The sequence below is a fragment of the Sebastes umbrosus genome, chromosome 1 (assembly GCF_015220745.1).
Source record: "Sebastes umbrosus isolate fSebUmb1 chromosome 1, fSebUmb1.pri, whole genome shotgun sequence".
Lineage (NCBI taxonomy): Eukaryota > Metazoa > Chordata > Actinopteri > Perciformes > Sebastidae > Sebastes > Sebastes umbrosus.
In genome coordinates this window covers 34176003-34202489 of record NC_051269.1, presented here as the reverse complement: position 1 = coordinate 34202489, position 26487 = coordinate 34176003, and the positions used below count along the sequence as shown (strand labels likewise).

General features: G+C 40.0%; 2 protein-coding genes and 1 long non-coding RNA gene across 6 annotated transcripts in view; 2 read left to right on the top strand and 1 right to left on the bottom strand.

Moving 5' to 3' along the window:
• The first annotated feature begins 494 nt into the window (after positions 1-494).
• On the top strand, positions 495-10661 carry idh3b (isocitrate dehydrogenase (NAD(+)) 3 non-catalytic subunit beta). 2 transcript variants are annotated; one of them, XM_037769952.1, is made up of 11 exons: positions 495-641; positions 2492-2662; positions 3406-3526; positions 3636-3696; positions 3812-3944; positions 4963-5096; positions 5230-5332; positions 5455-5601; positions 5710-5804; positions 6597-6657; positions 10134-10661. In XM_037769952.1, exons 1-11 carry the CDS (start codon positions 600-602, stop codon positions 10209-10211), a joined length of 1146 nt encoding a protein of 381 aa, XP_037625880.1. In that variant the 5' UTR covers positions 495-599; the 3' UTR covers positions 10212-10661. The 2 variants fall into 2 exon arrangements, with proteins under 2 accessions (XP_037625880.1, XP_037625871.1); XM_037769943.1 differs by lacking the exon at positions 10134-10661 and adding an exon at positions 7970-8865.
• A 2691-nt stretch (positions 10662-13352) lies between these two features.
• Positions 13353-26487, top strand: part of ptpra (protein tyrosine phosphatase receptor type A) — a 34680-nt gene continuing 21545 nt past the window's right edge. For 2 of the 3 annotated variants that reach the window (XM_037769934.1, XM_037769918.1), the window contains exon 1: positions 13354-13831. The gene's annotated coding sequence lies outside the window, so the exon portion shown is untranslated. Of the gene's footprint in view, positions 13832-26487 lie in introns of all 3 variants that reach the window. The other variant, XM_037769926.1, reaches the window with a different exon arrangement.
• On the bottom strand, positions 15421-15638 carry LOC119488378. The gene is made up of 2 exons (XR_005206945.1): positions 15601-15638; positions 15421-15525 (listed from the first exon to the last, which is right to left on the bottom strand). It is a non-coding gene; the product is annotated as an uncharacterized LOC119488378 (long non-coding RNA).

The following is a 26487-nucleotide window of genomic DNA, read 5'->3' as shown; positions in this document are numbered from 1 at the left end:
ATTTCTGCTCATTCGTGATGTCACGAATATACAATATTTAGACCCTTGACACAATTTTAAACGTTAACATTCTAAATGTGTCCCAGTTTATTTCCTGTTGCAGTGTATGTGAATGTCATCAGCTGACAGGAAGTACACATGGGCCCAAGCTGTTGCCTAGCAACGCAATTGTGTTGCAATTCCGTCAAAATGCGCTAAAACAGAGCTTTTCAGACAAAGGATAAATACAGGCATATTCAGGCTGACAGTATGAGGAAAATAAAGTTGTTTTTTTATCATTACAGCATGTAAACATGTTCTAATAGAAACACAAATTACAAGTATGAACCTGAAAATGAGCACGATATGGGACCTTTAAAACCGCTATGTTCAATGTGCAATCAAGTTCTTAAAATGAAAAAATACTCACTCAAAGCTGTCTGAACTTCTTAATTAAATGAGAAAATACTCTGTACTTTTAATTTGTCAAGTATTTTATTCCTGTAGCACTCTATTACCTCTTCTGTCCACTAGGGTCCACTGTTGTCCACTAGTAGTTATCACTCTACCACCGCCGCACCACCACCGAAGAAGAACCTCAGTCGCTTCATGCTGTAACGATGGCGGCCGCCTTGAGAGGAAGCTTGGTAACATTGGTCAAGGTGAGAGCACAGATGATGTTTAACAGCTTATTTTACACACACGTCGCTAGGAAACGAGTTTCAGTAGTTGAAGTTGTAATTTGTTAAACTAAAGTAGGTTTGTGTCATTGGTGTATTGATGCTAAACAGGAGCCTCCTTCATTGATACTCAGTTAGCTCCTGTCATCTTCAGATAAGAGGTGACAGTTATAGTCACATATATCTCTGGTTATAGTGTTGTTGTGGCTCCATCTGGTTTTATCAGCTGCTCAACGAGAAGATAAATCTCCATCATCAGTAGATACTCGTCAAACAAGTCACTAGCCAGCTAGTTTTATATTAACTATCTAGAATGTGAGATAGTGAGCTAAAGTAGCTAACTAGCTCAGTTAACCCTGACATGGTTGACATGGTAACCTACTTGTCCTTGGTGAAGCATCAGTTACTATTACACACTTATAACAGCACATCACTTATTGTATTGTGCATAACTGTCTTTAAAAGAGTAGACCATATAAGCCTCTTCACTTCAGATTATATATATATTATGCTTGTGATTTGATAACTTTGTTTTAGTTATTTATTTTTTATTATTTTATTTAAAAGGGACCATGTACAGTTTAAAACAGATATGTCACCATTTGATGCACCGTACCAGGTTATAGCTTTAAACTAATTCACATCTGTAGTCCCCTGGCAGGTCAAAACAAAGAAACATACTACAGTCATACAAGAAAGAACATATACAATGCACAATACACAGCTACACACAATAGCACATCACAAAGTATGCTTGTCAAGTAAAAGCGAGTCATGAAGACCATGGAATAAAGATTAGTGAGTACAGAGCTGAGCAGCTTTTAACAGACGTTTTAAATTGGTTTTGAAAATGCTGATAGTCAGTCTGAGTTGTCAGTCATCTCAATACCAGTGGGAGTCAAAAGATGTGAAGTTGCCTAGATTATCACTTTTAAAGCTGCTGTGTTATTATGGCATAGTAGTGAGTTGTCATTTTGACAGATGACAGCTGAAGTGAATTTTAGTTATTACATGTTGCTCCTATTTTGCCCACAGGTCAGTGGCTGATGATTATTCAGGATCTTCTTGAAGCACGTCTTCAGAGATAAAAAAAAGTCACACCCATCTCTGCCCTCCTTAATATTATCTAATCAATCGTGCACCATTGTCACTAGCAGTGGGCAATATGGATATAATCCTCTATCAAGTTATCACAGTATATGCAATTTATGTAATATATGTATGTAGTATATGTAATTTTATTAGGGCTGTCCTTAGACCAAATTCTTCTTAGTCGAATAATTGACTAGTTGATTTAATCGACAGTTCTGGGTTTCTCCACAAAGAATCACACAAAAGTCCCACTAAATTGTGTGTTTACCAGAGATGAAGTCATTTAGTATGAAAAAAAGCATTAAAAAATTACTAATTGACTAAAGAAATCTTAGTCGACTAAGACCAAAACAACCAATTAGAGGGGGCAGTCCTAAATTTTATATTGTAATATCGATACATATTGTAGATAATTTTCTGGAAAATCAATAACTCAAACGATATCAAAATAGTTGACAATTTAATTTTCTGTTGATTGAATGAATCAACTAATCATTTTCAGCTCTACTCAAAAATGTTTTTTCCTCAAAAAATTGAATAGAAAGACGGGGAAATCCTGGGAATTGCTTACTTCTCATATGCAAACTGATGAGGAGTCAAGTAAACGCTGCTTTATTTTAAGGAGTCACAAGTCAAAAAAAGTTGTTAATCACCATTATACTCAGAGATATTAAAGGGATAGCTACTACAGGTACACCATGTTGTCCTTGTTGTAACTGTATCTTCTTCTCCATCCTCAGGGCCTGAGCGGCCCGCGGTGGCAAGTGGCCTCTCGACCGTTGAGTGTGTCTGCTGCTCTCTGTGGCCCAGAAGCCCCGCCGGCCCAAGCCGATGCTACCTTCAAGGTCACGATGGTTCCAGGAGACGGAGTGGGACCTGAGCTGATGACTGCTGTCAAGGACGTGTTCAGGGTACATTTTACAAAGACAACAATGGAATCATCACTGCCCTTTGTCTTTTCAAAAAAAAATATGGTCCACTATAGTTATGTGTAGAAGAAAATAAACCAAAGAATAGGATTTATTTTTCTCACAACATGCAATTCAAGTTTATTTAAATAGCACATTTGAGCAACAAGGCAATTCAAAGGGCTTTACATAGAACATCAAAAGCATCGAGACAAAGTGCAAAAAAAACACATTATAAAAGTACATTTAAATTCAATTAAAAACGTTATTAAAATTATCATTAAAATCCAAGAAATAGAAAATAAAAGCAAGCTAAGTAGAATAAGACAGGAATAAAATACAATAATAAAAATTACAGTGCAGTGTAAGAAATGAAAAGCAGCAGCAAACAGAAAAGTCTTCAGCTTTGATTTAAAAGGAGTGAGAGTTGCAGCTGACCTGCAGTTTTCAGTTCCAGATATATGGAGCAAAAACTGAATGCTGCTTCTCCATGTTTAGTTTTGACTCGGGGGACGGAAAGCAGACCATCATTCATAATGTAGCAGAAGATCAGACATGTATTTTGACCCTAAACCATTCACTGCTTTATAAACCAACCAACCACACTAAAGGGATTTTCACCTCACCATCTTCTATTGTTTTAATTTTGATATGTCATTTTTCCCCACTCTATATGTTGATGATATATATTTCTAATTGTTGTATTCAAATGGCTTAAAGTTGACTTCTTTTTGCCTTGTCTCCAGGCAGGAGATGTCCCAGTAGAATTTGAGGAGTTTCACCTGAGCGAGGTGCAGAACATGGCCAGTGAGGAGAAGCTGGAGCAAGTGTTAACCTCTATGAAGACCAACAAAGTGGCCATGAAAGGTAGCTTTACTGATTATTTGCTCTCCTCTCATAGTTCACTCCCATTTCATAGCAACAAAATATTTAAAAGGACCTAACGTGTGTGTTTATGACCTGCTTGGTTATCCAGGAAAGATTCACACACCCATGGAGTTCAAAGGGGAGCTGGCTTCATATGAGATGAGACTGAGGTAAAAACACAAAACAAGTTGAGCATTTTTACGTGTGTATTTTGTGTTTCTTTCTTTCTGTTGTTTTTTTTATTTTTCTTAAACCTCTACCTCCCTCCTACTCTCCGTTCCCCAGGCGTAAACTGGACCTGTTTGCTAATGTGGTTCATGTGAACAGCCTGCCGGGCTACAGCACTCGCCACAACAACCTGGACCTGGTCATCATCCGCGAGCAGACCGAGGGGGAGTACAGCTCCCTGGAGCACGAGGTAAACAACACTGACTGAACTGTGGTTTGAAACCCACATGAAAAGGTTCTGTTCTTTGAAGAGGCAGATTTCCCTCGAGCACACAAAGATTTGGCCAGCATTAAACCGAGTATCAAAACAAAGATGAATCACTCTGCCAGAGGTGCTGGAACAGTACAATGTGTTTGTGTGTCTTTAATTCAGGTTTTCTTTTGAACTACTTCTCGCTCATAACGTCCATTGCTACTCATATAATGACTCTTTATCTGTCCTGTAGACTCAGTTTATTATGAAAGTTTGTTGGCAGTGTGAAATACGAGCCGTTACGGTGTAGAAAGCTTGAATCTGGTCCATCAGACGGGCATGGGTTTCTGCTCGCCATAGTGCTCCCAGTGCGAGTGTGCATGAGCCAAAAATGACAACATCACGTATTGTGCGGTAAGCGAGAAGGCTCCGCAGGCTGTCACAGCACTTGGTCGTGCACCTCTGAATTTTTGGAAAAATAACTTAAATTAAGAAGTAAAATAAAGAAATAGGAAGACGGTAAATTCATTTTAAAAAAGCTTTAAAAGCAGGAGATCTCTATTTTGCCAGCCAAATCATATTGTTTACGGGATATTAAACCTTTCAACCTTTGTTTCATTATAAGACATTTAATACTTGACTCCTTTCTTTACAGGGATCGTATAAAGGTGATAAAGTATGTCCATGAATATGAGATATGAGTTTACAGTTAATTACAAGTCCTCCTCAGTGAGTTTTGCTGGTCACAATCGTTGACTTCTTGCTTCTTCACAGAATCTTTTGTTTGTATGCCCTCTGGCGTTTCGTAGGAATACTGCAAAGAACAACGCGTCGAGCATAGATGCCTTTGTGCGTGCTCGCTGTGCGCGCACCATCTGTAGAGGTCGGCGCCACGGTGCCTTGCGCGAGCATAAACAAAGCTTAATGTGTTTTCATTCTCTTGCACTGTTGATTAGTCAAAGCTTAAATAAGAATGTCTCTATTAAATTGTCTGTACCCTCTCCTTGCTCTGTAGAGTGTGCCGGGTGTGATCGAATGTTTGAAGATCATCACCAGAGTAAAGTCACGGCGCATCGCCAAGTTCGCCTTCGACTACGCCACCAAGAAGGGACGGAGCAAGGTCACCGCCGTTCACAAGGCCAACATCATGTAAGGACACAGCAAAGCTACCACTTTGTTTTTTTGTTTTTTTTTAAATCATATTCTTCTATTAGTTCTTAAAATATTGCTAATTTAGGTCATGATTTGCATTATAGTTAACACAACACTTGTCTCATTACAGGAAATTAGGCGATGGCCTGTTTCTGCAGAGCTGTGCGGAGGTGGCACAACTGTACCCCAGAATCAAATATGAGAACATAATCATTGATAACTGTTGCATGCAGGTATATATATATACAGCGTCACAATTCATTCCCCTGATTTAATAAATAAATCATTCGCTGATCAGGTTTAAGCATCACTTTTCCATTTCTCGTTTAAACTTGTTTGTGTTACTTTGCTGCAGCTGGTCCAGAACCCGTACCAGTTTGACGTGCTGGTGATGCCCAACCTGTATGGTAACATTATTGATAACCTGGCAGCAGGGCTGGTCGGAGGAGCAGGAGTTGTTCCCGGTGAAAGCTACAGCGCGGAGTACGCTGTGTTTGAGACTGTGAGTTCCTGTTTAGTTTCAGTCATTCTCTGGTTTTATTCTGATTCCTTTGTTTTTTTAGGACTACAACAGCGTCATTCTTGACCCCCTGTCTCTTTTCCCTTTCAGGGTGCACGCCACCCATTTGCACAAGCTGTAGGAAGGAACATCGCCAACCCCACAGCCATGCTGCTCAGTGCTGCTAACATGCTCAGGCACCTCAAGTGAGTCAACCTCTTAGGTCTTGTTGTAAGAAGTACACCACATTTCACACCGTATGTCCTCTGTCCTGGCGCGCCCAACCCTCAAGCCTTAGGGCGCTTTCACAAGCCAACATTTAATCTGTTTTAATCAAATCATCGGTTTGTTTGGGCAGCTGTGAACGCAGTAAACTTTACTCTGGTGCCGACCAAAACAACCGGTTGCGAGAGGTGGTCTTTCGGATTGTTTCCAAGCGAACCAAAACACAGGCTGCCTGTGCGGGCATTTGTTGAGATGGACACCGGTAAAGGACAGGTTAACATGAGTGGGAGAGGACTGACCTGGATCTGCAGAAGTCCGATGTCTGTTTGACATCTGGGCCATAGAAAACATTCAGATTATGCTCAATAAAGTAAACAGTGACTTTATAAAATCAGTCAAGATAAACTGGAGGAGAAGGGATTCGTGCACACAGTAGATCAGTGCCGAGTCGAAGTGAAAACACTCCGACAGCATCGAAGACCGCGGTCCCCTGCTCAGAAGTGGCAGCTCTCAAGATGAAAAAGATAAATTTGCTCCTTCCTTCACGCCCCTCAGCAAATTATTTGTTGTTTTGGTCCGCTTTGATTTGTGCACTGTGAAACCGAACCAGACTAAATAGAAAACAAACAGTTTCACTAACTAACCAAACAGACTATGGCTTGTGAAAGCGCCCTTAGAAAACAGCCGTATGTGACTTAAGTATGTCTGAATTGTTGACATGTGGACAAGTATGTTCAGGCCACCTCTTTAATTATCACTATATTGTGTTGCAGCCTGGAGTATCACGCCAACATGGTGTCAGACGCTGTCAAAAGGGTCATCAAACAGGGCAAGGTAAGTGTGTGTGTTACTTGTTAGTTACTGGATGCCCACTAGTGCATTCAGGCTGTGAATGTGGAGACGCCTACCATGACAACACTAACACTATTAACACTCAGAGGGAATGCTTTCTGTTAATACAAGCAGAGCAAAATAACAGAGATGGTTCTGCTTCAGGAATGTGAAGTACGTGTATACTCTCCTCGTGTCAGCTTTCTAAATGAACAGGCTGCTCATCAGTTTTGCGGGTCAGTAACTGTATTCTCATATTGTCGGAATGCTGCAGGCGCTTAAGAAAATGAAAAATACAATACAGATTGAGAGATCTTTTTCACATAAATTAGTCAGATACCAGTATGGCACCACCTTAAGTGTAATATTAGCAGTTCTTGACCCAGATATGTCTACATTTAACCACCTGCGGACTATACTGTAGTACGGGGCTTCTCAAAGGTCGGACCAAGGTCGGACCGAACGGCCTGTCAATCTGGACCCGGAATTAAGAATGGGTACCGAAACCCGGTATTAAACGGGCACCAGTGCTAAATTATTAAAGACTGTTGGATTGATAAGCTCTTATAATTGCTATTTAATTATATATGAAATAGTAATTATTTAATTCTGAAAAAGAATCGATAATGAGTATCGACAAGAGTAGTATGGCTTGTATCTCCTAACGATACCCTTCTTTACACGTTATGAATAGAATACGTTATATTTTGTTATCGCCAACCGTTCCAGACCTCTGACCTCTGAATAAAGATCAGATGCGGACCTTTGAGTAATAACTTTGAGAACCCCTGCTGTTAGAGAGCCTTTGATTACTGACTTTTTGAAACTGTATACATGCTTAATGCATCTTACTTCAGCTCCTCTCTTGCATTTCTCTTCCTCGCTCATTTTCAACCTCATAAATGTGCCAGGTATATGCTTTTGTTACCAGGACAACCAATCTTTTTTTTTTTCTTTTTAAAATAACTGCCTTTTGCCCCTACGCCGTGTTGACACTAACATACACTGACACAAACGCCAGCACTAGGTCGGTTAGTCCCTCCGATAAAATGCATGGTCGATTCAGCTCTAAAAATTGCTTGTGTACAAGAGGTGGCTAATAAACGCTGTTCTTTCAGTTGGGATAGCTTTTGTATTTGAGGCAGCTGTGTGAATGTGAGAAATTATCATTTTTAAGGACATTTGAAAGCAGCACGTCGTTTGAAGTGCCCTTCCTCTCCCTCTTCCCTTTCCTTTAATTCCCTCCTCTCCTTGTACCCCCGTTATCCTGTGTGTTGTGTGTGTGTGTTTGTGTGTATCTATGTGCACGTCCCAGGTGCGGACACGAGACCTCGGCGGTTACTGCACCACTGGCGACTTTGTGGATGCTATCGTGGAAAACCTGCGTCACCGACCTGTTTACTAAAGATGTTTCGTCGTCACACTCCTCACTGACATTCCCTTAAATCTGGACATTGTTCTTAACACAAACTGGATGTTAAGAACTCCCCCCTCTCCCCTCTCATTGCCTAATGACTGTTGTGCCACACAGTTCACATCATAATGTTTGTGATTTATACTGGGTTTGCTTGATAGATCCAGTGGAATCAACTGTGTTGAACTCATGGATTTACATCATACATCTATATCATCTATACATATTTCCTTATAGTCACTGCACATCTGTTACTGGCTGATTAGATAATCTTTTCACTCATTCTGGGAGACCTTTTTTTTTTAACGCCCATTTTCATGTCCTTGTGCTTGTTGCTTCAGCCATGCTGGCCATACAGACTACCTCTCTGCCATCACACATTGTTAGAAAGCTGCCAGACTGCCTTCATCAACAGTTTATATCGACCTATCTGCTTTTGCCTCACACTTCACCACCAACTTTTATAATAAATCCACAGAAAATCTCCTTATGAGATGGTCACAGTGCCCATAAAGCCAGTTCATTGTGAATGGAGCAGTGCACAACATTTACACTAATTATGAATTTGTACACTGCAGGTTATCTGTTTAGTTTTCAGTCTTGCGACAAGTACAACAAATGAACTGGTTAAAGTCATAACTTTTATATTTAAACATCATGTCCAAGGTCTCATTTGAACCAGTTTTGTATAAGATGGTGCTGCTCGATCACACAGAACTTTTCATGCCACCGATGCTGTAAGAATTTAAAACACTGACAAATGATAAATGACAAATGAATAAACTGATAAATTAATAGATCAGTCACTGCTCTCTTGTTTTGACCTTTTGGTACAATCAAATTTAATCACAAATATGTATCTGTTCAGAATTGTACTCTTATCAACATGGTAGGCGGCAAATATGCTGCTTTATGAAATGTATGTATATATTTATTATTGGAAATCAATTAACAACACAAAACAATGACAAATATCGTCCAGAAACCAGTGTCAGTGTGCTGACTTGACTATGACTTGCCCCAAACTGCATGTGATTATCATTAAGTGGGCATGTCAGTAGAGGGGAGACTCGTGGGTACCCATAGAACCCATTTTCATTCACATATCTTGAGGTCAGAGGTCATGCCAGTTTTTCCTCGCCAAAATGTAGCGTAAGTTTGAAGCGTCATTTAAACTCCTTCTCAACAAGCTATTATGACATGGTTGGTACCAATGGGCTCTTTAGGTTTTCTAGTTTAGCTTTAAAACTGAGCTACAACCTAAAAATCGCAATTTGCTTTAATGCGTTAAAGAAATTAGTGGCGTTAAAACTAATTTGTGTTAACACGTTATTATCACGTTGCATACTTTGACAGCCCTAATCCAAACATATTATTTTCGGTAAAAGCTTTCATGTAGAATATAACATTCATTCTGTTGCTCTTATCCTATCATAATTCAAGTTATATTGATGAACTTTAATAAAAGTTTGACAGTAACCAGTGTTGAGTACTGTTGTGAGGTTTACACTGCTACAAGTTTATGGTTTTAGGACTTTTCAGCTTCATTGCTCAGTTTTTTGTTAAAAAGTAATCAAATGTAATAAGTTACATTACTTTGATGAAGTAATTCAAATAGTTACAGTACTTATTACATTTTTAACAGGGTAACTAGGAATCTGTAACCTGTTACAATTTAAAAGTAACCTTCCCAACACTGCTTAATAGTCACTGTTGGACTGAATGATGTTACTGTGGTTGAATACTAATTAATAAGATTACTAGACGCATGTTGGACGATGGTAGTGTGTTCTCTCATATTGTTAACTGATCACTATCTGGTTTATAGGTGATCCTTATATGACTGGTTTATTTGTATTCCCAGCCAAATATAAATGTGATAAAATAAAGGGCTTAGGGAAATGACACTGCTGCTTTCTAAATGTGCACATCTCGCTGAGTTTTTGTATTGTGTGAGTGCAGTTCTTTAAAGGCTCTCTAACATGCAGGCCATGGTATAGTGTGTGTGGACATGTGTTGCTGCAGCTGTGCATATAGTAACACACTGTCCTTATGTTTGCAACAGGTGCGCACCGGAGACCTGGGGGGCTACGCCTCGAGCGACGAGTTCACCCAGGCTGTCATTGCTAACCTGGCAGTCTAAAGCGCCGTATTTGCAAATCTGTCAGCTGCTGAGACGCACGCACACGCTTTTTTTTATTTACATCCTGTTAAACTGATCTCTTTACTGATTGATTGTACACATACAGTATATTCCAGGATCAGTTTTTTCAATTAGCAGCTATAATATCCACAAACTCTGGTTTTCAGTTGAGCACATTGAACACATTTAACTGTAACATCTAAAGTAAAAGAAAATGTGAGTTGGACATGCAAAGTCTTATAATCAGCTGTTGTTTCCATGCTGGTACACATGGTATTCATATTCTGTTCTCTGGCAAGATCCTGTCATTTCTACTTAATGGTTTTATGTTAACCAGCAGAGGAAACATGGTGTATGTATTCTTTCATAGTATTTATTAACTTCAAGTTTTAGCTTTCATTGCTTCTTCATTTATGGTGAGATATGAATAATAAATGAGATATAACATTTTGTGTGCAGAATTCCTTTTGCGTGAATGATAATAGAAGACTGATGTATGTTATATAAAAGGTTTATCATGGCTGATGGTGGCTCAGTCAGCACGCAAATCCAAGGCTTTTGTGTCCAAACATATGTACGTCAGGTGGACCACAGAATCTATAAAAATGCCTGCTTTGTATCGTGCTGGTATCCAGATCCACAGAACCATGAACAAGAAAAATGTGGAGAAGAAGAAACTGAACAAATCCACAATGTTTGCACTGGTCTTTCACTCTAATGCACAACGCTTGTAGTCTATAGAGCTGCAACTAGTGATTATGTTCATTATGGTATATTAATCAATTCATATTTGGCTCAGAAAACTTTAAAAAATGTAATCACAATTTTCCAAAACCCAGTTCAAATTGCTTTGTCCAACCAACAGTCCAAACCCAGTTTTTCCAGTTACTATAATAGACAAAATAATAAAAATTTAACCCAGACAATTTCTTGAATAGTTAAAATCATCATCTTACTTAAAGGAATACTTCACCCACAAAAAAATCGGGTTTTTTTTACACATTTTAACTATTTAACTAACAATATTATTTATTGATGTACTCGGTTATATTTAGACTTTTCTGATAATCTTCTACATTTTGTCAGTTTCGGTGGTTTCAGTCATCGACCTGTTATTCTTAATCATTTCTTTTTTCTTATGATTCAAGCTTTCTTCTTGAGTTCAGGTCGATGGACGGTGTGTTTACAATAAACTCTCACAGTCACTTTATTTATGAATGCGGCACATTCAGAACATTTAATGTCACATCGGTGCCTTTATACTATACTTTGTTCATTTATTTATCAAAGAGAACACATTAGCCTAATTAACATCAATACAAATGTAAATGTGTCAGATTCAGCCAAAAAGCTCATTTTCACCTGCAGTTCCTGAGCAGGTTGATGTATATATTAAATATCAATGGTAGAATGTAATTAAGTACATTTACTTAAGTACTGTACTTAAGTACAATTTTGAGGTGCTTGAGTATTTCCATTTGATGTAACTTTATACTTCTACTCCACTACATCTCAGAGGCAAAAATGTTACTTTTACTACACACACAATTTGACAGTATTAATTGCTAGTTACCATTAGTTACTTTGCAGATTCCGATTCTTAACACACATTTTAAACCAACTAATACATTATGATGTATTATTAAGCAGTATATAATTATTGAGTATATAAAGTACCTCCACCTTCACCAGCTGCAACATTAAAGAGATGAACACAATAATTATACTCCAATAATATATATTATTCTGAATAATGATTACTTTTACTGTATATTTTGATTCTAATACTTTTGTAATAACACAACTAGTCCAAGATTTGAGATAAACAGGTACGCCTCCCGTATCCCAATACCCCCCGTTTTATGTTTTTTGTTGTTGTTTTGGTTTAGTTTTGTGTCTCTTAGTTATTTTCTGTTATTTATCCATTTAACTGGCATAAAAAAATATAAAAAATAAAGTCTAATGCAGTGAGGGCCAAAGTGCAAATGTACTACGGAGTATTAGGGCCACATTGAGGGAAAAAATCGGAGTATTACAGAATAAAGTCATAATATTACGAGAAAAAAGTCATAACTTTACGAGAAAAAAGTCATAATATTACGAGAATAAAGTCGTAATATTACGAGAATAAAGTCATACTTTTACGAGAAAAAAAGTCGGAATATTACGAGGATAAAGTCATAACTTTACAGGGAAAAAAAGTTGTAATATAACGAGAATAAAGTCATAACTTTAAGAAAAGAAAAAGTTGTAATATAACGAGAATAAAGTCATAACTTTACGGGAAAAAAAGTCGGAATATTACGAGAATAAAGTCATAACTTTACAAGAAAAAAAGTTGTAATATTACGAGAATAAAGTCGTAATATTACGAGAATAGTCATAACTCTACGAGAAAAAAAGTCGTAATATTACGAGAATAAAGTCATAACTTTACGAAAAATAAAGTTGTAATATAACGAGAATAAAGTCATAACTTTACGAGAAAAAAAGTCGTAATATTACGAGTATAAAGTCATAACTTTACAAGAAAAAAAGTTGTAATATTACGAGAATAAAGTCAAAACTTTACGAGAAAAAAAGTCATAATATTACGAGAATAAAGTCATAACTTTGCAAAATAAAAGTCATAATATTACGAGAATAAAGTCATAACTTTACGAGAAAAAGAGTTGTAATATTACAAGAATAAAGTCATAACTTTACGAGAAAAAAAGTCGTAATATTACGAGAATAAAGTCATAACTTTACGAGAAAAACAAACACATAATCAGCTGTGCTGCTCATCCCACAAATGCATGATCCTTACAAGTTGGACATCATTGTGAAGGTAAATAAACAGGCTTTCCAATCATGTAAAATACAATGACCATTAGCATTGTAACAACAGAGAAATAATCCACCAAACACAAGTTTCCAAACTTTTCTTTCTGAGTTTATATGGAAAAACCCTTTGAGTCAGGGGGGCCTTCATTCATGGACCCCTTGGAGCCCCCTCCCCAGCCTGATCCAGCACTCTGCAGTGCCTGTGTGTCTGGACGGTGTAACGTCCAGCTGTGCCAGCAGGTGTCGCTGCAGGCTATGTGTGGAAACACAGAGCTGTAGAAGAGAGGGACGGGGCCTGGCCTGGGAATTTTTTGCTGTTCGCTTCCCATTCTTCCTATGCAGACAGACACACAACATGGCGGACTAGAATAGTCGGCCGACGCGCCCGGATACAGCGGATAAACCGTGGGGGATATAACACCCAGGATAGGCCCAAGAAAGTACACCTCCGACTGGACTGTAAGTTAACCTCGAATCTCGGATCTTTTTGCCTGGATTTAAGGGATAAACTGCGAAGTGTTGGCTGTGTGTGAGTGTGTCCCAGATCGTGCTCTGCTGCTGCTATCAACCCAGGATCCCCCCCACCCACACCCCGCTCACACTCTCTGTTCCTGGGGTGTGGAGTACAGAGGGGCCGGGGCTGGAAAACGTGGAAGAAGAAGGAGAGAGGATACATTCCTACTTGGGTTTTTTTTTTTTTCTTCTTTTTCTCCCCTCTCCACCTCCACCACCACCACCTCCACCTCCACCAGCTCGCCTCGGGTTTCCTCCTCTGGGCGCTTACAGGAGTTGTGGTGAGTTTTTCTTGTTTTTGTTGCGCAAAGCAGAGCAGACCAGAATCACACTTGTTACAATGTCGCTGTAAAGCAGCAGCATGTTGTTTAAACTGTCGCTGATAACGACCCCACAAAACAAGCACTTTGTGTCCCCCCACCACCGCCACCGGATACATCACTGGATACATTGTTGCAGCTCAACATTCTGCTGCTTCTTAATGTTTCATAGTTGTTTTCACAAGTATAGCTCGGAGGCAGGGAGGGAGCTTTTCTTTTTTTCTTTTAAGGGAAGGGGGCTCTGAAGAAAAAAAAGGGGGCTTAAAGATGACAACATGTTAGAAGAAGTCCGACTGGAACAAAGAGGGGGGTCCAGGTCTGTGCTGCCTCACTGGAAAGTCCACTTTATTGATCATCGCTTTGTTATTACACGTTTAGAGAGGAGGAGGAGGAGGAGGGTGGAAGAGTAGGGTGGGGGGGAATTAGGTCGCCCTAACGTTAACATGTATGCTCTGTCAAATCACAGCTTTGTGTTTCTTCTTCTTCTTCTTCACTCTGACTCCTCTCTGCAACCTCTCCCCAAAGTTTTTTTTTTTTTTTCTTCCTCTAATGATTAATTTTCTCCTCTTTCTGAAAGTTGGGTGTAACCGAGCATACCATTTCTATCTTGTGGGTGTTTTTTTTTTTGTTTTTTTTTAATGCATTACTTAACTTTCACTTGCAAGTTATGATTTTCTCAGCTCATTATTAAAACATGGGTTATTCCCTTTAATGGCTTGTCATGGGGGAAATGGGTGGCGAATAGGGCTGTTGTATTTGCAAGAATCTGGTGATACGATATGTATCGTGATTCATCCGTTACGATTCAATATATTGCGATTAGGGCTGGGGCGATATACGGAGCAAATCAGATATCACGATATTTTTGACCAAATACCTAAATACCGATATTGCGACGATAATGCAGGGTTGGTGCTTCTACAAAATATTTACACAGTGAGAGTTTTGATAAATAATCATCAGGATATTTGGGCTGACCCGAAAGCTTCGACCATTGCTAGCACCAATACCACTTTTTTTCAGACCGAGTACAAGTACTTACATTTGGGTACTCAACAATACCGTGTACTGATACAAGTACTCTGTGCCAAAAGACCCTCGTTAACAGCCAGCTGGAGGTTGTGAGCGACACACGGCAGGCTGGGGAGTCCCGCATACGAGGCGGTGCGCCGCAACCGGCTTGGAAAGGCTCGGGGCGAAGGTGGCTCGCAGCCGCAGCTTTACAGCGCTCCCCCGGCGATGTCGGCAACCCACCGACCCGTCTTGAAACATGGATCAAGGACTCTATAGACGCGCGAGTCAGAGGGTGCAAGCAAAACCCTGTGGCGCAATGAAAGTGAGGGCCAGCGCGCGCCGGCTGAGGTGGGATCCCGGCCCAACGGTGGTATCGGTGCCGTTTTGCGAGTACGAGTACGAATACATGAGCACAGTATCGGACCCGATACCCAATACTGGTATCGGTATAGGTACATCCCTAACCATTGCCATGGTAATCAACCTCCAAATCAGTATTCGAATCCTTCGTTTTTTATTTATTTATTATTTATTTTATATATAAGTATGTAATAATAATGTATAAATCCCAAATTAGCCCATGAAACAAGGAATAATTCCACAACAATATTCATATTCAACATTATTTATTATTAGTTATCCTCAGACAGATATCGCTGTTTGTTGTGTGTAGAGGTGTGTGAACAGTAGTGTGGCAACGGTGCTGTCCCGGGCACTGAAACGGGGAAGATGGAAAACGACAGACAGAAGAACATGTCAGCCTGCTGCGCCGAATACATTTGATTATTTCTCACTGAAGCTTCGATGCCCCAAAAAATGGTATTCGGGACAGCCCTAGTGGATATAATGACTAAGTGGTTAAAGGCAAATAATAGAACAGCTAGAACAGTCAACTTACATCACTTTACTGTAATGCAGCCTTTAAAACCAGGAAAAGACAACAATTATCCCATAGTACGATCTAATGTCATATCACAATATCAATCAATCAGTTGAACACAAATCAATGACAAATATTGTCCAGAAACCCTCACAGGTACTGCATTTAGCATGAAAAATATGCTCAAATCATAACATGGCAAACTGCAGCCCAACAGGCAACAACAGCTGTCAGTGTGTCAGTGTGCTGACTTGACTATGACTTGCCCCAAACTGCATGTGATTATCATAAAGTGGGCATGTCTGTAAAGGGGAGACTCGTCTGTACACATAGAACCCATTTTCATTCACATATCTTGAGGTCAGAGGTCAAGGAACCCCTTTGAAAATAGCCATGCTAGTTTTTCCTCGCCAAATTTTAGCAGAAGTTTGGAGCGTTATTTAACCTCCTTACACACAAGCTAGTATGACATGGTTGGTACCAATGGATTCCTTAGGTTTTTGTAGTTTCATATGATGTCAGTATGGTGAGATTTGTGCCTGATCAGAAGTGACTGAGCAGCGCACAGCTGCTTCTCAAGCCTAAGGGCCATATTTAACGATTATATGCTATTTTAGCATATAATTATTGAATAATGTATTTTTTGACAAATTGAGGTAAATATTGGGGTTATTTGGCAGTAATTCCAAAGAAATTTCAAATAGTTTACCTGCTAATTATCACCTAATTACCATGAAATTTGCAGACCTGTAAAATGAAGTGTTACCAGTCTATCAATATTTTCTTGCACCCCTAGTGATGATTAGATAAATAATAGAATGATTACAACAGTTGCTGCTTCACTTGAGCCAAACATCAACTACAAGAAGATTGCAGCAGGAAAAAGAGTTTAAAAGTCAGAGCAAAGAGAAGCAACATCCCGGCCGAGGAGACATAGCAGAGCCGGGCTTGACATATCTGACAAAGCCTTTGCTGTGTCTGTCTGGAGCTTGACTCATCATGTCTGGACCGATTCACTGAGCTGCAGCACATATTATCCACCGGTCTCTGTGCCTTTCCACTACACTCGACAGAGGTCAACGTGTCATGTTAGGACCATCCGAGTGCAAAACTCGAGCTGCACCTCCTTGTGTGACTCCTCTCTCCCTCTCTCTCTCTTTCAGTCTACCTAGCATGTCTATCTTGACCTCTGTTCGTCAGGTCTGGACACGTTTCCCAAAAGCCTGTCGAACGATCTCAGGAAAGTCGGATTGTGTAAGAGAAAAAAAAAAAGGCAGAGCTTTTTAATCATGTTGCTCACTCTGTCCATATCTTTCTCCACTCCAGCCTATTTTAAGAAGAAGAAGTAGTTATTTCTGTCTTGGGATCCTGAAAGGGTTTTTAGCAGAGGAGCTTGAGTGATCCTCACACCACACTTCTTCTTCTTCATGATTGGCCTAGTTTCTAAAAATAAGAATAAAGTATAGCTTGAAATCGCCTCGTTGGAACGTTTTCGATGGGTGGGATCTTTTGAAATGACCTGCGTGTTGTGTGAAATTTCACAATTTCAGGGTGCTGACACAATATTATGAGTTGGCTCTTTGGGTGGGACGGGAGGTATATTTTTGTTTCCACCTGTTTGCCTACGTGTTTTACTGTGGAGGAGAACTGTAATTCTGCCTCTAACAGGATAAACACGACTTCATTTAGAGGATTATGAAGCATTATGGAGCCTGGTTTTTTAGCTCCATTTCACATGTCATTCTACCTCAGTGACATTTACTTCACAATGCAGGAAATGAACCTGCCTGATGACTAACCATTCATAAATTAAATATCTTGTTTGACTTCATCCAGAGTCATCCAGCTTTGCTCCTCGCCCTCTGTAGCGGGAGTAGTAATTACGCAATCCCTTCAAATTATTGAGTAAATCTTAGTCTTGCGTCCTCCTGATGTGGGATGATTGATGTTTCTGGTTCACCGCGGCTGTGTTGGATATTCATAATGGTGTCTTTTAAGTGGACTTCAAAGTCGAGGTTGGGATTTTGTGTTTAAGAAAGTATTTTAGATGTGTGAGAAGTTTCTTGTGATCTTTTAAAGCTCACGTGTGATCCAGGCCGGTTAAAATCTGGCTTATTCCTCCACTAAGGCCCAGACACACCAAGCTGACATCAAAGAACTAGCGGCGATAAAGGACGATTGTTGCGTCACCTTTGTCTTGGCCGACAAGTTGCACTTGAACACACCGCTAAAACTACAGCCGACGGCCAGTTAGAATGTACGTTCTGCGCCTGCGTGAGAGGAAATAACTCTCCACACCAGCAGGTTGCGGTAGTCTGTATTCGTCATTCAAGAAGGGAAACAGGAAGATCGAGGATGGCGGATATACAAGCCGTTGTTATTACAACGTCAGCGCCCACCAGCAAAGCTACCTTCTCTTCCACCATTTTGGACTGAAAGTGACTACCGGACACCAGTTAAACGTCCCCCGCGTTTTCGGTCCAAAAAAACACCGGAGTTTTGTCTCTTTGCTTCTATATTATTTGGTTATGATACGTACTTGAAATATAGCGCCGTTTGCTGACCATTTTCACACCACTCTCAGTCACCACTTAGCTTCATTCCAGATGGCCATGTCGCTGTGAAAATATCTGAGTATTGGAATGATCAGATGAGATGAAAAATGAGAAGAGCCTTCTGTGTTTTCCTATTGACTCTACTCGTTTGCTTGCTTTCCTCACTTCTGTTTCTTTTCTTGTGCACTGATTCATTAAAGCTGAACAGCCAATCAGAGTGATTTCTCTCACTGATGAGCTCCACCGTCGATTCAACATGCTGAATCGGCCGAAAAACCTCTGACACGGGCAGACTAGAGCTGACTGTGCGAAAACTAGGCCGACAGACGCTCACCGACGGCCCCAAACTGTCCGACAGCCGACCGTCGGCTTAGTGTGTCAGGGCCTTTAGAGTTTATTTGAGTCGGGCACTGCTTTGCTGTCACCATAAGGTGGGACAATGGCACTAAATATTGGATGAAGGGGAGGTGAGTTTGGCCGTAACAGTAGATTAATAACTCATAAAGTTGCACATAAAGGATTACACCAAGCTGTGCCTCTATACCTTAGTTAGAGCTACATAAATTCTTTGATTGCTATACAGTACGTCTCATGTGTCTCATGTTAATGTGTCCTCCATTCACTGTTTTGTGAGCTTAAAATCCTTATTTTCTCATTTTGTTAAGGAAATGCAGAGATTATGAGCAAAACGACACATTCAATCACATCGTGTTATTGTCTGTTAGTCAGTTTTTTCATCCAGAGAAAAACTTTGATGTACTTTTTTAAACAATGCCTTCGTAGCCGAGGTCACATTCAGGTCGGATTCAAAACCAGTTGAGAGCCGCAGTTATAAATATTTAGATCTGCCCTTGGCATCGGCCTTCGAGCCGGCAAGACCTTTCTTGCCCTGCTGTGAAAAAAAATGTCCAAAAGAACATGGTAGCGAGCCTGAGTAGTCTTTGAATGCACCACCTACAGATGGGCGTGGAGGAAAAGGGATTTTGGAGAAGCTTCACTGTCACGTGAAGTCGAGTCGAGATTTGTCTCTTCATCTCGGATTGGCTTGTTATCGTTCAGAGGAAGAGGAGGGAACGAGTGCAGCAGGATGGTCACTTCAGATATGAAAACCTTGACTTTGGGTTCCTATTGTTACAGAACCTAAATGACCAAAGCAAAGATAGAAAGTGTGGCAGGGAATCAAATGGTGGAATGAATCAAAGTACATTCACTCAAGCTCTGTACTCAACCAGTTTCATAATGTATCATTACAGTGTGGGTAGTACATGCAAATGAACTTCTATGTTGCCAGCACCCAAAGGTCCCCGCTCAAAAATCTGATGGCTCTTTTGTGCAAATTTGAGGTACTATTTTACATGCATATTTCCATTTGATGCCACTTTATGCTTCTATTCTACTACATTTAATGTTGTAATTTTAACTCCACTACATTATTTGTCAGGTATTAGATAGTTATTTTACAAATAAGGACTTTATATCAGGACTAGGTAATATGGCCAAAATCTTCTATCACTATATGGGTCATTTCATATCTCGATAACAATGTATATCACAATATAGCATGTTTTCTGGTAATTCCATAAATAAATAAATGGTCTATTTGAAATAACCGCATGGTAAAGCCTATTTTTGTATACTCCTGTGGTAATTAAATACTTGACATATAAAACAGATATGAATTAGATGCACCTCAGCCGACTATAACTGCTACTCACATCTGAATAAATCAGTAATAATCATTCAGTATTGTAATATATAGTAGGAAATACACACGTCGGTATTTGATTAGTTTTACTTGTTATACTTTAAGTACATTTTGCTCATATCTCTGTACTTTTACTGAAGTAACATTTTCAAAACAGGACTTTTTCTTGTAACAGAGTATTTTTACAGGGTAGTATTGCTATTATTATTACTTAAGGACTATTTTATAATTTGCATTTTGCTTTTCCAAAAATAAATCAGTAAGCAAACTTCTTAAATGTTAAATGTGGACTAAATACCAGAGGTGTAAGAAAATATTGAGTTTTGCGATATTATGTTTTGTGATACCGTATTGATTCTCAAAAACACTGTATTGATTTTTACTTAATAGTTTACATGCAAAGATTAACTCAGTCAATACCTTATTTCATTTGCAAAGCTATGCATTCTCTCAGTGTATGTGTCTTCTCAAAGTAGTGCTGTGATGTTGGATTTCACTGTGATAAATGAAAATACAGATACCGCTGTCCTGATTGCATAAAAAGTAAACTTTGTTTACTCAGATTTTATGCATATGGTGGTATTTTCTTAATGCTATGACAGTTTTCCAGAAATTGGATTTAACAAAATCGCAATATATCGCAATATCATGATACACAGCCCTACTAACATTAGCAGCTCTACAAGTCTAAACTGTCAGAATGAAAATGTAATCAGGCGTTGGATTCAAGAATAAGTAAACAGGAGTAGGAATCTGATCAGGCGGCTTTTGATGCCAACTTTCAGGGCTTGAATGTGTTTGGTACTTGGTGTTACAGACACGTTCTGGTTAGCATCAAAAAGTATTAAGGTTCAATGCCCAGCCTTCAGCTGCATGCTGGATGTAGAAATGGGTTTCAAATAGCAGAAGTGATGGTGAATCAGGTTTCGTTGTGGCCCTTTGCGCCGGCCGTTTGGCCCCACACCACGCTTCAAGGTCACAGTGGCTTCTGTGGGGAGGCCATGCTTTTCGCCTCCACATCCTCTCTGTGTCCAATGTGGGAAAGCTTGAGAGGCCCCTGGCATGCTCTGTGAGAAACCCCACAATGGAGGAGCAGACACAGAGCAGAGCTTCACCGACTCACCACTTCCACTCAGTGAAACAAGTGAGTTTTATTTGATCCGTCCGGCCCCGATGGAACCAAATCATCATTACGGGCTTAATAACAGACACGGCGGTCACTCTCGCCCGTATGATTAGCCAGAACAGTAATCCCCGGCTTCTCCTCGTCTTTTCATCAACTCACCAGCCCGTGAATGAAGCCAACAGGAACACAAACCGCACCAGCAGGGAGTAGTATCCCTCAGAAAGGGAAGTCCAGAGGATTGTGGCTGTTGTATGTGGCACCGGGGACATATAATCTGTGGTCTGTTTCAGAGCGAGAGTCCTAGCGGCCCAGGGCTAGGCCTACTTCAGTCTCCCGTGAAGAGAAGCATTCACAGTATTCCTGTTGCCCCCCCACCCTCCCCTCTCAAGACATAGAAACAGTATTAATATGCCATGAATGGAGACAGACAGACAAGCATTATCTAGCGCTGCAGCAGCGAGAGAGGCAGGATGCCTTGTAGAAAGCCAGAGGGAAATATTTCTCTGCATGAATGGTGAAGTCCCCTTGACCACCGCCGCTGGTGTCATGTCAGCAGGGCTTGTGGGGTTTGTGTCTGTTGGTTTTCCAGCTCACTCATTTGCCTTGGGGGGGGGGGGGGGGTATCCTCTTTGAATTATTAATATGATTTTAAGACTAAAACAGAGAGGATTCCTGCAGGATCTGTTTGGCGAAATCTAGATCAAACAACACATAATAAACTGAGGAAACAGCTGCAACTATTAAAGATTCTAGTCTCGGGATAAAGTATTTACTTCCCCCCCTGAGAAATCCCTTTTGTAAAAATCTGTCTTCATCTCGAGCTTTTCATTAATTCATGTCGGAATAGATACTTATTACTTCACTCTTATAGGGTCACACAGGTAAATACAAAAGCATCAGTGAAATCCACAGACTTGAGTGGGAACTCTCTATATTAAATGACTACCTTGCATTGATCTTACGTCTTGGCCCTGTGGTTGTCATGGAGATGTAATTGGACTTCCTTTATATTCTACCTATAAGTGTTCCTTTCACTGTGTGAATGAAATGGCATGGGAACAGCCCAGCCCTTTCACAACTGTGTGATTGCACTCCTACGAGGTCTGCAGTCGGCCAGAAGCAACTGTCTTCATTAGCTGCTCGTTTTCTCACCGCTCGCATCGAGTTCAGCTCAACCGGTGGGGACTTTCATTAGATAGGAGAATATTAGAGAGTACATTATTAGATTAAATTAGATTTAGTTTTATATAATGAAATAATTCTGTGCATTCCAGACATGTTTTTGTAATTGAATGCATCATTTTGCTTCCATGTATATTGTTGTCTTTGTGATACAGTACAAAGAAACGCTTTGCAAAATCTCTCTAAAGATTTTCTTTATCTCGAGCAGACATAACGTAATTGACATATTTGATCAAATGTAATCAGATAAAGTAGGTCCAGAGTAAAGAAACAGAAACATCACGAAAGCTTCATAAACATCTGCAACAATTAAAGCAAGACTGTTGAAAAGAAATAGTACGTTTTTCCTCCTACAAATGAAACATCAGTTTAAAACACACCGGTGTTTTGCTGCTACCGCCTCACTTGGTCTGGTACGACCAGTAAGTAGCTCATGGAGGCTAATGTTCGCTAATGTTGGCAAACATTACACATATTTCTGTACGAATACTAATTTTGCTAATTACATTTTAGCATTTATAATTACTGACACAGAGGTTCAGCAAACATTACAAAGCCTCCAGACATTCCCTGCTGATGTACTCTGAGTAAATATGAGTCAATAACTGTTATTTAGGGTTTAGGGACAAATTTGTCATGGCCATTTTCAAAGGGGTCCCTTGATCTCTGACTTCAAGATATGTGAATGAAAATGGGTTCTATGGGTACCCACGGGTCTCCCCTTTACAGACATGCCCACTTTATGATAATCACATGCAGTTTTGGAGCAAAGTCATAGTCAAGTCAGCACACTGACACACTGACAGCTGTTGTTGCCTGTTGGGCTGCAGTTTGCCATGTTATGATTTGAGCATATTTTGTTATGCTAAATGCAGTACCTGTGAGGGTTTCTGGACAATATATGTCATTTTTTTGTGTTGTTAAAGTTATTTGTTTGGATAGAATACAGTTAGAAAAGTTCCCAGTGCAGATCAGGAAATATCTGATCATAGAATAAGCAAACAGGACTAAGTATCTGCCCAGGCATTCAATACTTTAAATGTTTTGACACTAAATGCTTTGGACAGATTTTGGTATTAAGTCCATCCCAGTGTCATTCATATGCTAGTGCAGTAGGTTCTGATACTGCAAATATGCTTATAATAAAACTACTGGGAGATAAGGGATGGAAAAGAAAGAAGTCATTTTTGATTTCCATCAAAATGGGAGCAAATGTCCTGTCACATTTTTGTGTTTCTTATTCCCTCCAGTCACACTATTGATTTCTATCGCTTGTAGCTCGTCATAGTCTTAAGAAAGCTGTGGCAGTTTTGCACTTCGCCATAGGGCAGCCTATCCCAGTGGACCGCTCTTATGTGCTCTTCCTTGTCTGAGAAAATATTCACATGGTTGCACAACACCAGCCCAAAGTCAGGAGAGCGTGGAGTGGCGTGACTACCTTTTTGAGTACATTCATTCACTAATAGATGGGCAAGTACATGTTTCCTCTGCGGGGAATAGCGTGATGAAACCTTCGGAAAGATATTTACTCTCCTACAGTATCACTACGCCGAGTGGGAGGCTGGATTGAAAGGAAGCTGACTAAAGATGACAAGTGTTTTACCAATGAAATCTGTTTATGACACATGAGATCAAATCAAGAAGAGAAGCATATCTTGATCTGTCAACAAGTTTATTATTAGCCATTATACGAGCATTATAAGAGCCTGATCAGGACACTAAATAAGAGTGATTAAAATGGTAATGTCCCGTCTAATAATGCAATTACACATCCAAACAAATAATTGGAAACAGTTTATTTGTGATGTCTCCTGCATCCTCCATCGTTGGAGTGTAAATTACAGCAACCCGTCACCCGGAGTATCTTTTTAATGGAGAGCTCTGACGGCACAAAACCTAAAAGTGGCACAAATAGAAGCACTTGCCCATTGCCTCTTAAATTAATGATGTCCTCTACCAACACATAAGTCGGCTGAAAAAAGAATTGCATGCATTTACACACACACACACACACACACACGCTGGAAGACTGCTGCGTCCCAGGAGGCCGAAACACATTAAGATGCATCTCCAGGGAGTTGTTCTCCCGGGTCTACAGTGTCTCTAGATAAAAACCTCTCGGGCTGCTGCAGCATCTGTGAAGTGAAGGTTAGCAACAGGACCGGCTTATATCACTTACACCAACACAGTGACACATCATCCAGCCTCCCCTGGATGGCACGCAGAGAACAATGAGTCATGCTTCATTAAGGAAAGGTTACACGAAAAAAAAAAAAAAAAAAGAAAGCTTGTTGATGTGAACATTGAAGTTAGCCTAATACACACGCCAGATGCCGTTATAATGCTAATTCACACACAACGGTACCAATCACCGAGCTCGTCCGTTATAGCTGAGTCACTCCTTTTAATGAGTACTGAGGGGGGAGGATAGTAGAGGCAAGGTTTAGGGTTGTGATGTGTTTTTTTTTTTAGGTTAGCAGGGGATTGTAGACAGTGTGTTATGTCTAAATGACCTGACAGGGAAGGAAGGAAGCAACATGCACTTTGATTTATGACTTGCACACAGTGCAGATATAGTGCATACTGCTTGTTTTGAAGTACTGTACGTACTGTACAATTTGTACTTTACTTGAGTATTTCCATTTTATGCTACTTTATACTTCTACTCCACTACGTCTCAGCGGGACATATTGTACTTTTTACTTAACTACATTTGTGTTACAGCTGTAGTTACTTTGATTTTTACAAACAAAACATATGATCAACTTATTAAAGGGACTGTTTGTAACTTTTTAAGCGTATAAATGTACCGGGTCACACCGCGTGCGTCCTCGCTGTCTCGCTCCACCTCTAGACGTGAACGCGCGCTCACTCCACACTGCAGGAGAGTTAGTTTAGCTCTGAGAATATCTAGTAAATGTACAGTGGACGTTTGTGCAGAAATAAATGCTGCAGCTCCTCCAGACCAACAGAGGTTTTCCCTGTCTTGTGAAGTGACGGGGCTCCGCAGCGAGAAACGTTATCGTCTCCGACCGGGTGCCGGTGTCTCCCCTGTTCTCTCCGGCTGCGATCGGGAGGCGATAACGTTACTCGCTGCGGAGCCCCGCTGCTTCCTGGAGGCTGAGGCAGGAAAAGCCAACACTAGGATCAGCATTGATTCATGGAGAGACCTTCGTCTGGTCAGCTAACATTACTGCCAATCAGGTGAAATATAGAGTGATATTGTGGTTTTAGCTGACGTGTGTCGCCTCACTGTGTTGTGCGATGCTCGTTCAGGTGTATTTAGAGCGAGCCCGACACTGATTTTCGTTGACTTAACGGCCACAGGTGTCGCTGTTAACAAGCAATTCTGAAAGTTACAAATAGTCCCTTTAAATATTATGCATTGTTTTATATTAAAGGCCCATATCCCTGTAAGAGCCACTGAAGTCCCCCTCCAAACATGTTATCTTGTAGCACACAATAATAAGTTATTATTGTGTATATAAGATAATAAAATATATAATCTTTCGGGACCTTGAAGTTTTCATAATTCTTCAAGCCATTTTGCACGTTGAGGACTTTTGCTACTATAAGTACACGTTGCTGGTAATAACTCTAGTACCTTTACTCGAGTGGAATTTTGAATTTAGGGCTTTTACTTGTAACAGAGTATTCTTTACAGTGTGATATTGTTACTTTTACTTAAGTAAAGGATCTCAGTACTTCTTCCACCACTGCCCACAACCTCTCCCTCACTGATTTATCTGATATATGAATTTAAAATACTTTTGGCTCAGCAGGACACCGATGTACTTGCACACTCATTAACTGTGAAAATGCAAAGGGTGTGTAAAGGCTGTTTTTTCCTGTCTTTGTTGTGGTTAAGACATAATTAGAGCCGCAACAATTATTTGATTAATCAATTAGTTGTTTGACAGATAATGAATAGGCAACAAATTTGTACAAATGTTGTTTTTTCCTAAACCTAACTAAGTAGTTTTGTAGCCTGAAACTAAGCAAGTGTTTTTGTTTAATTCACAATGTTAAGCATGTGTTTACTGCGACCGAAAAGTGATGCCGAGGGGTCTGACAAAGCGTCAGTATGTGACGAAGGTAAACTGATTACCCGTTGGTCGGACGAAACAAGACATTTGAAGACTTCACCTTGGCTTC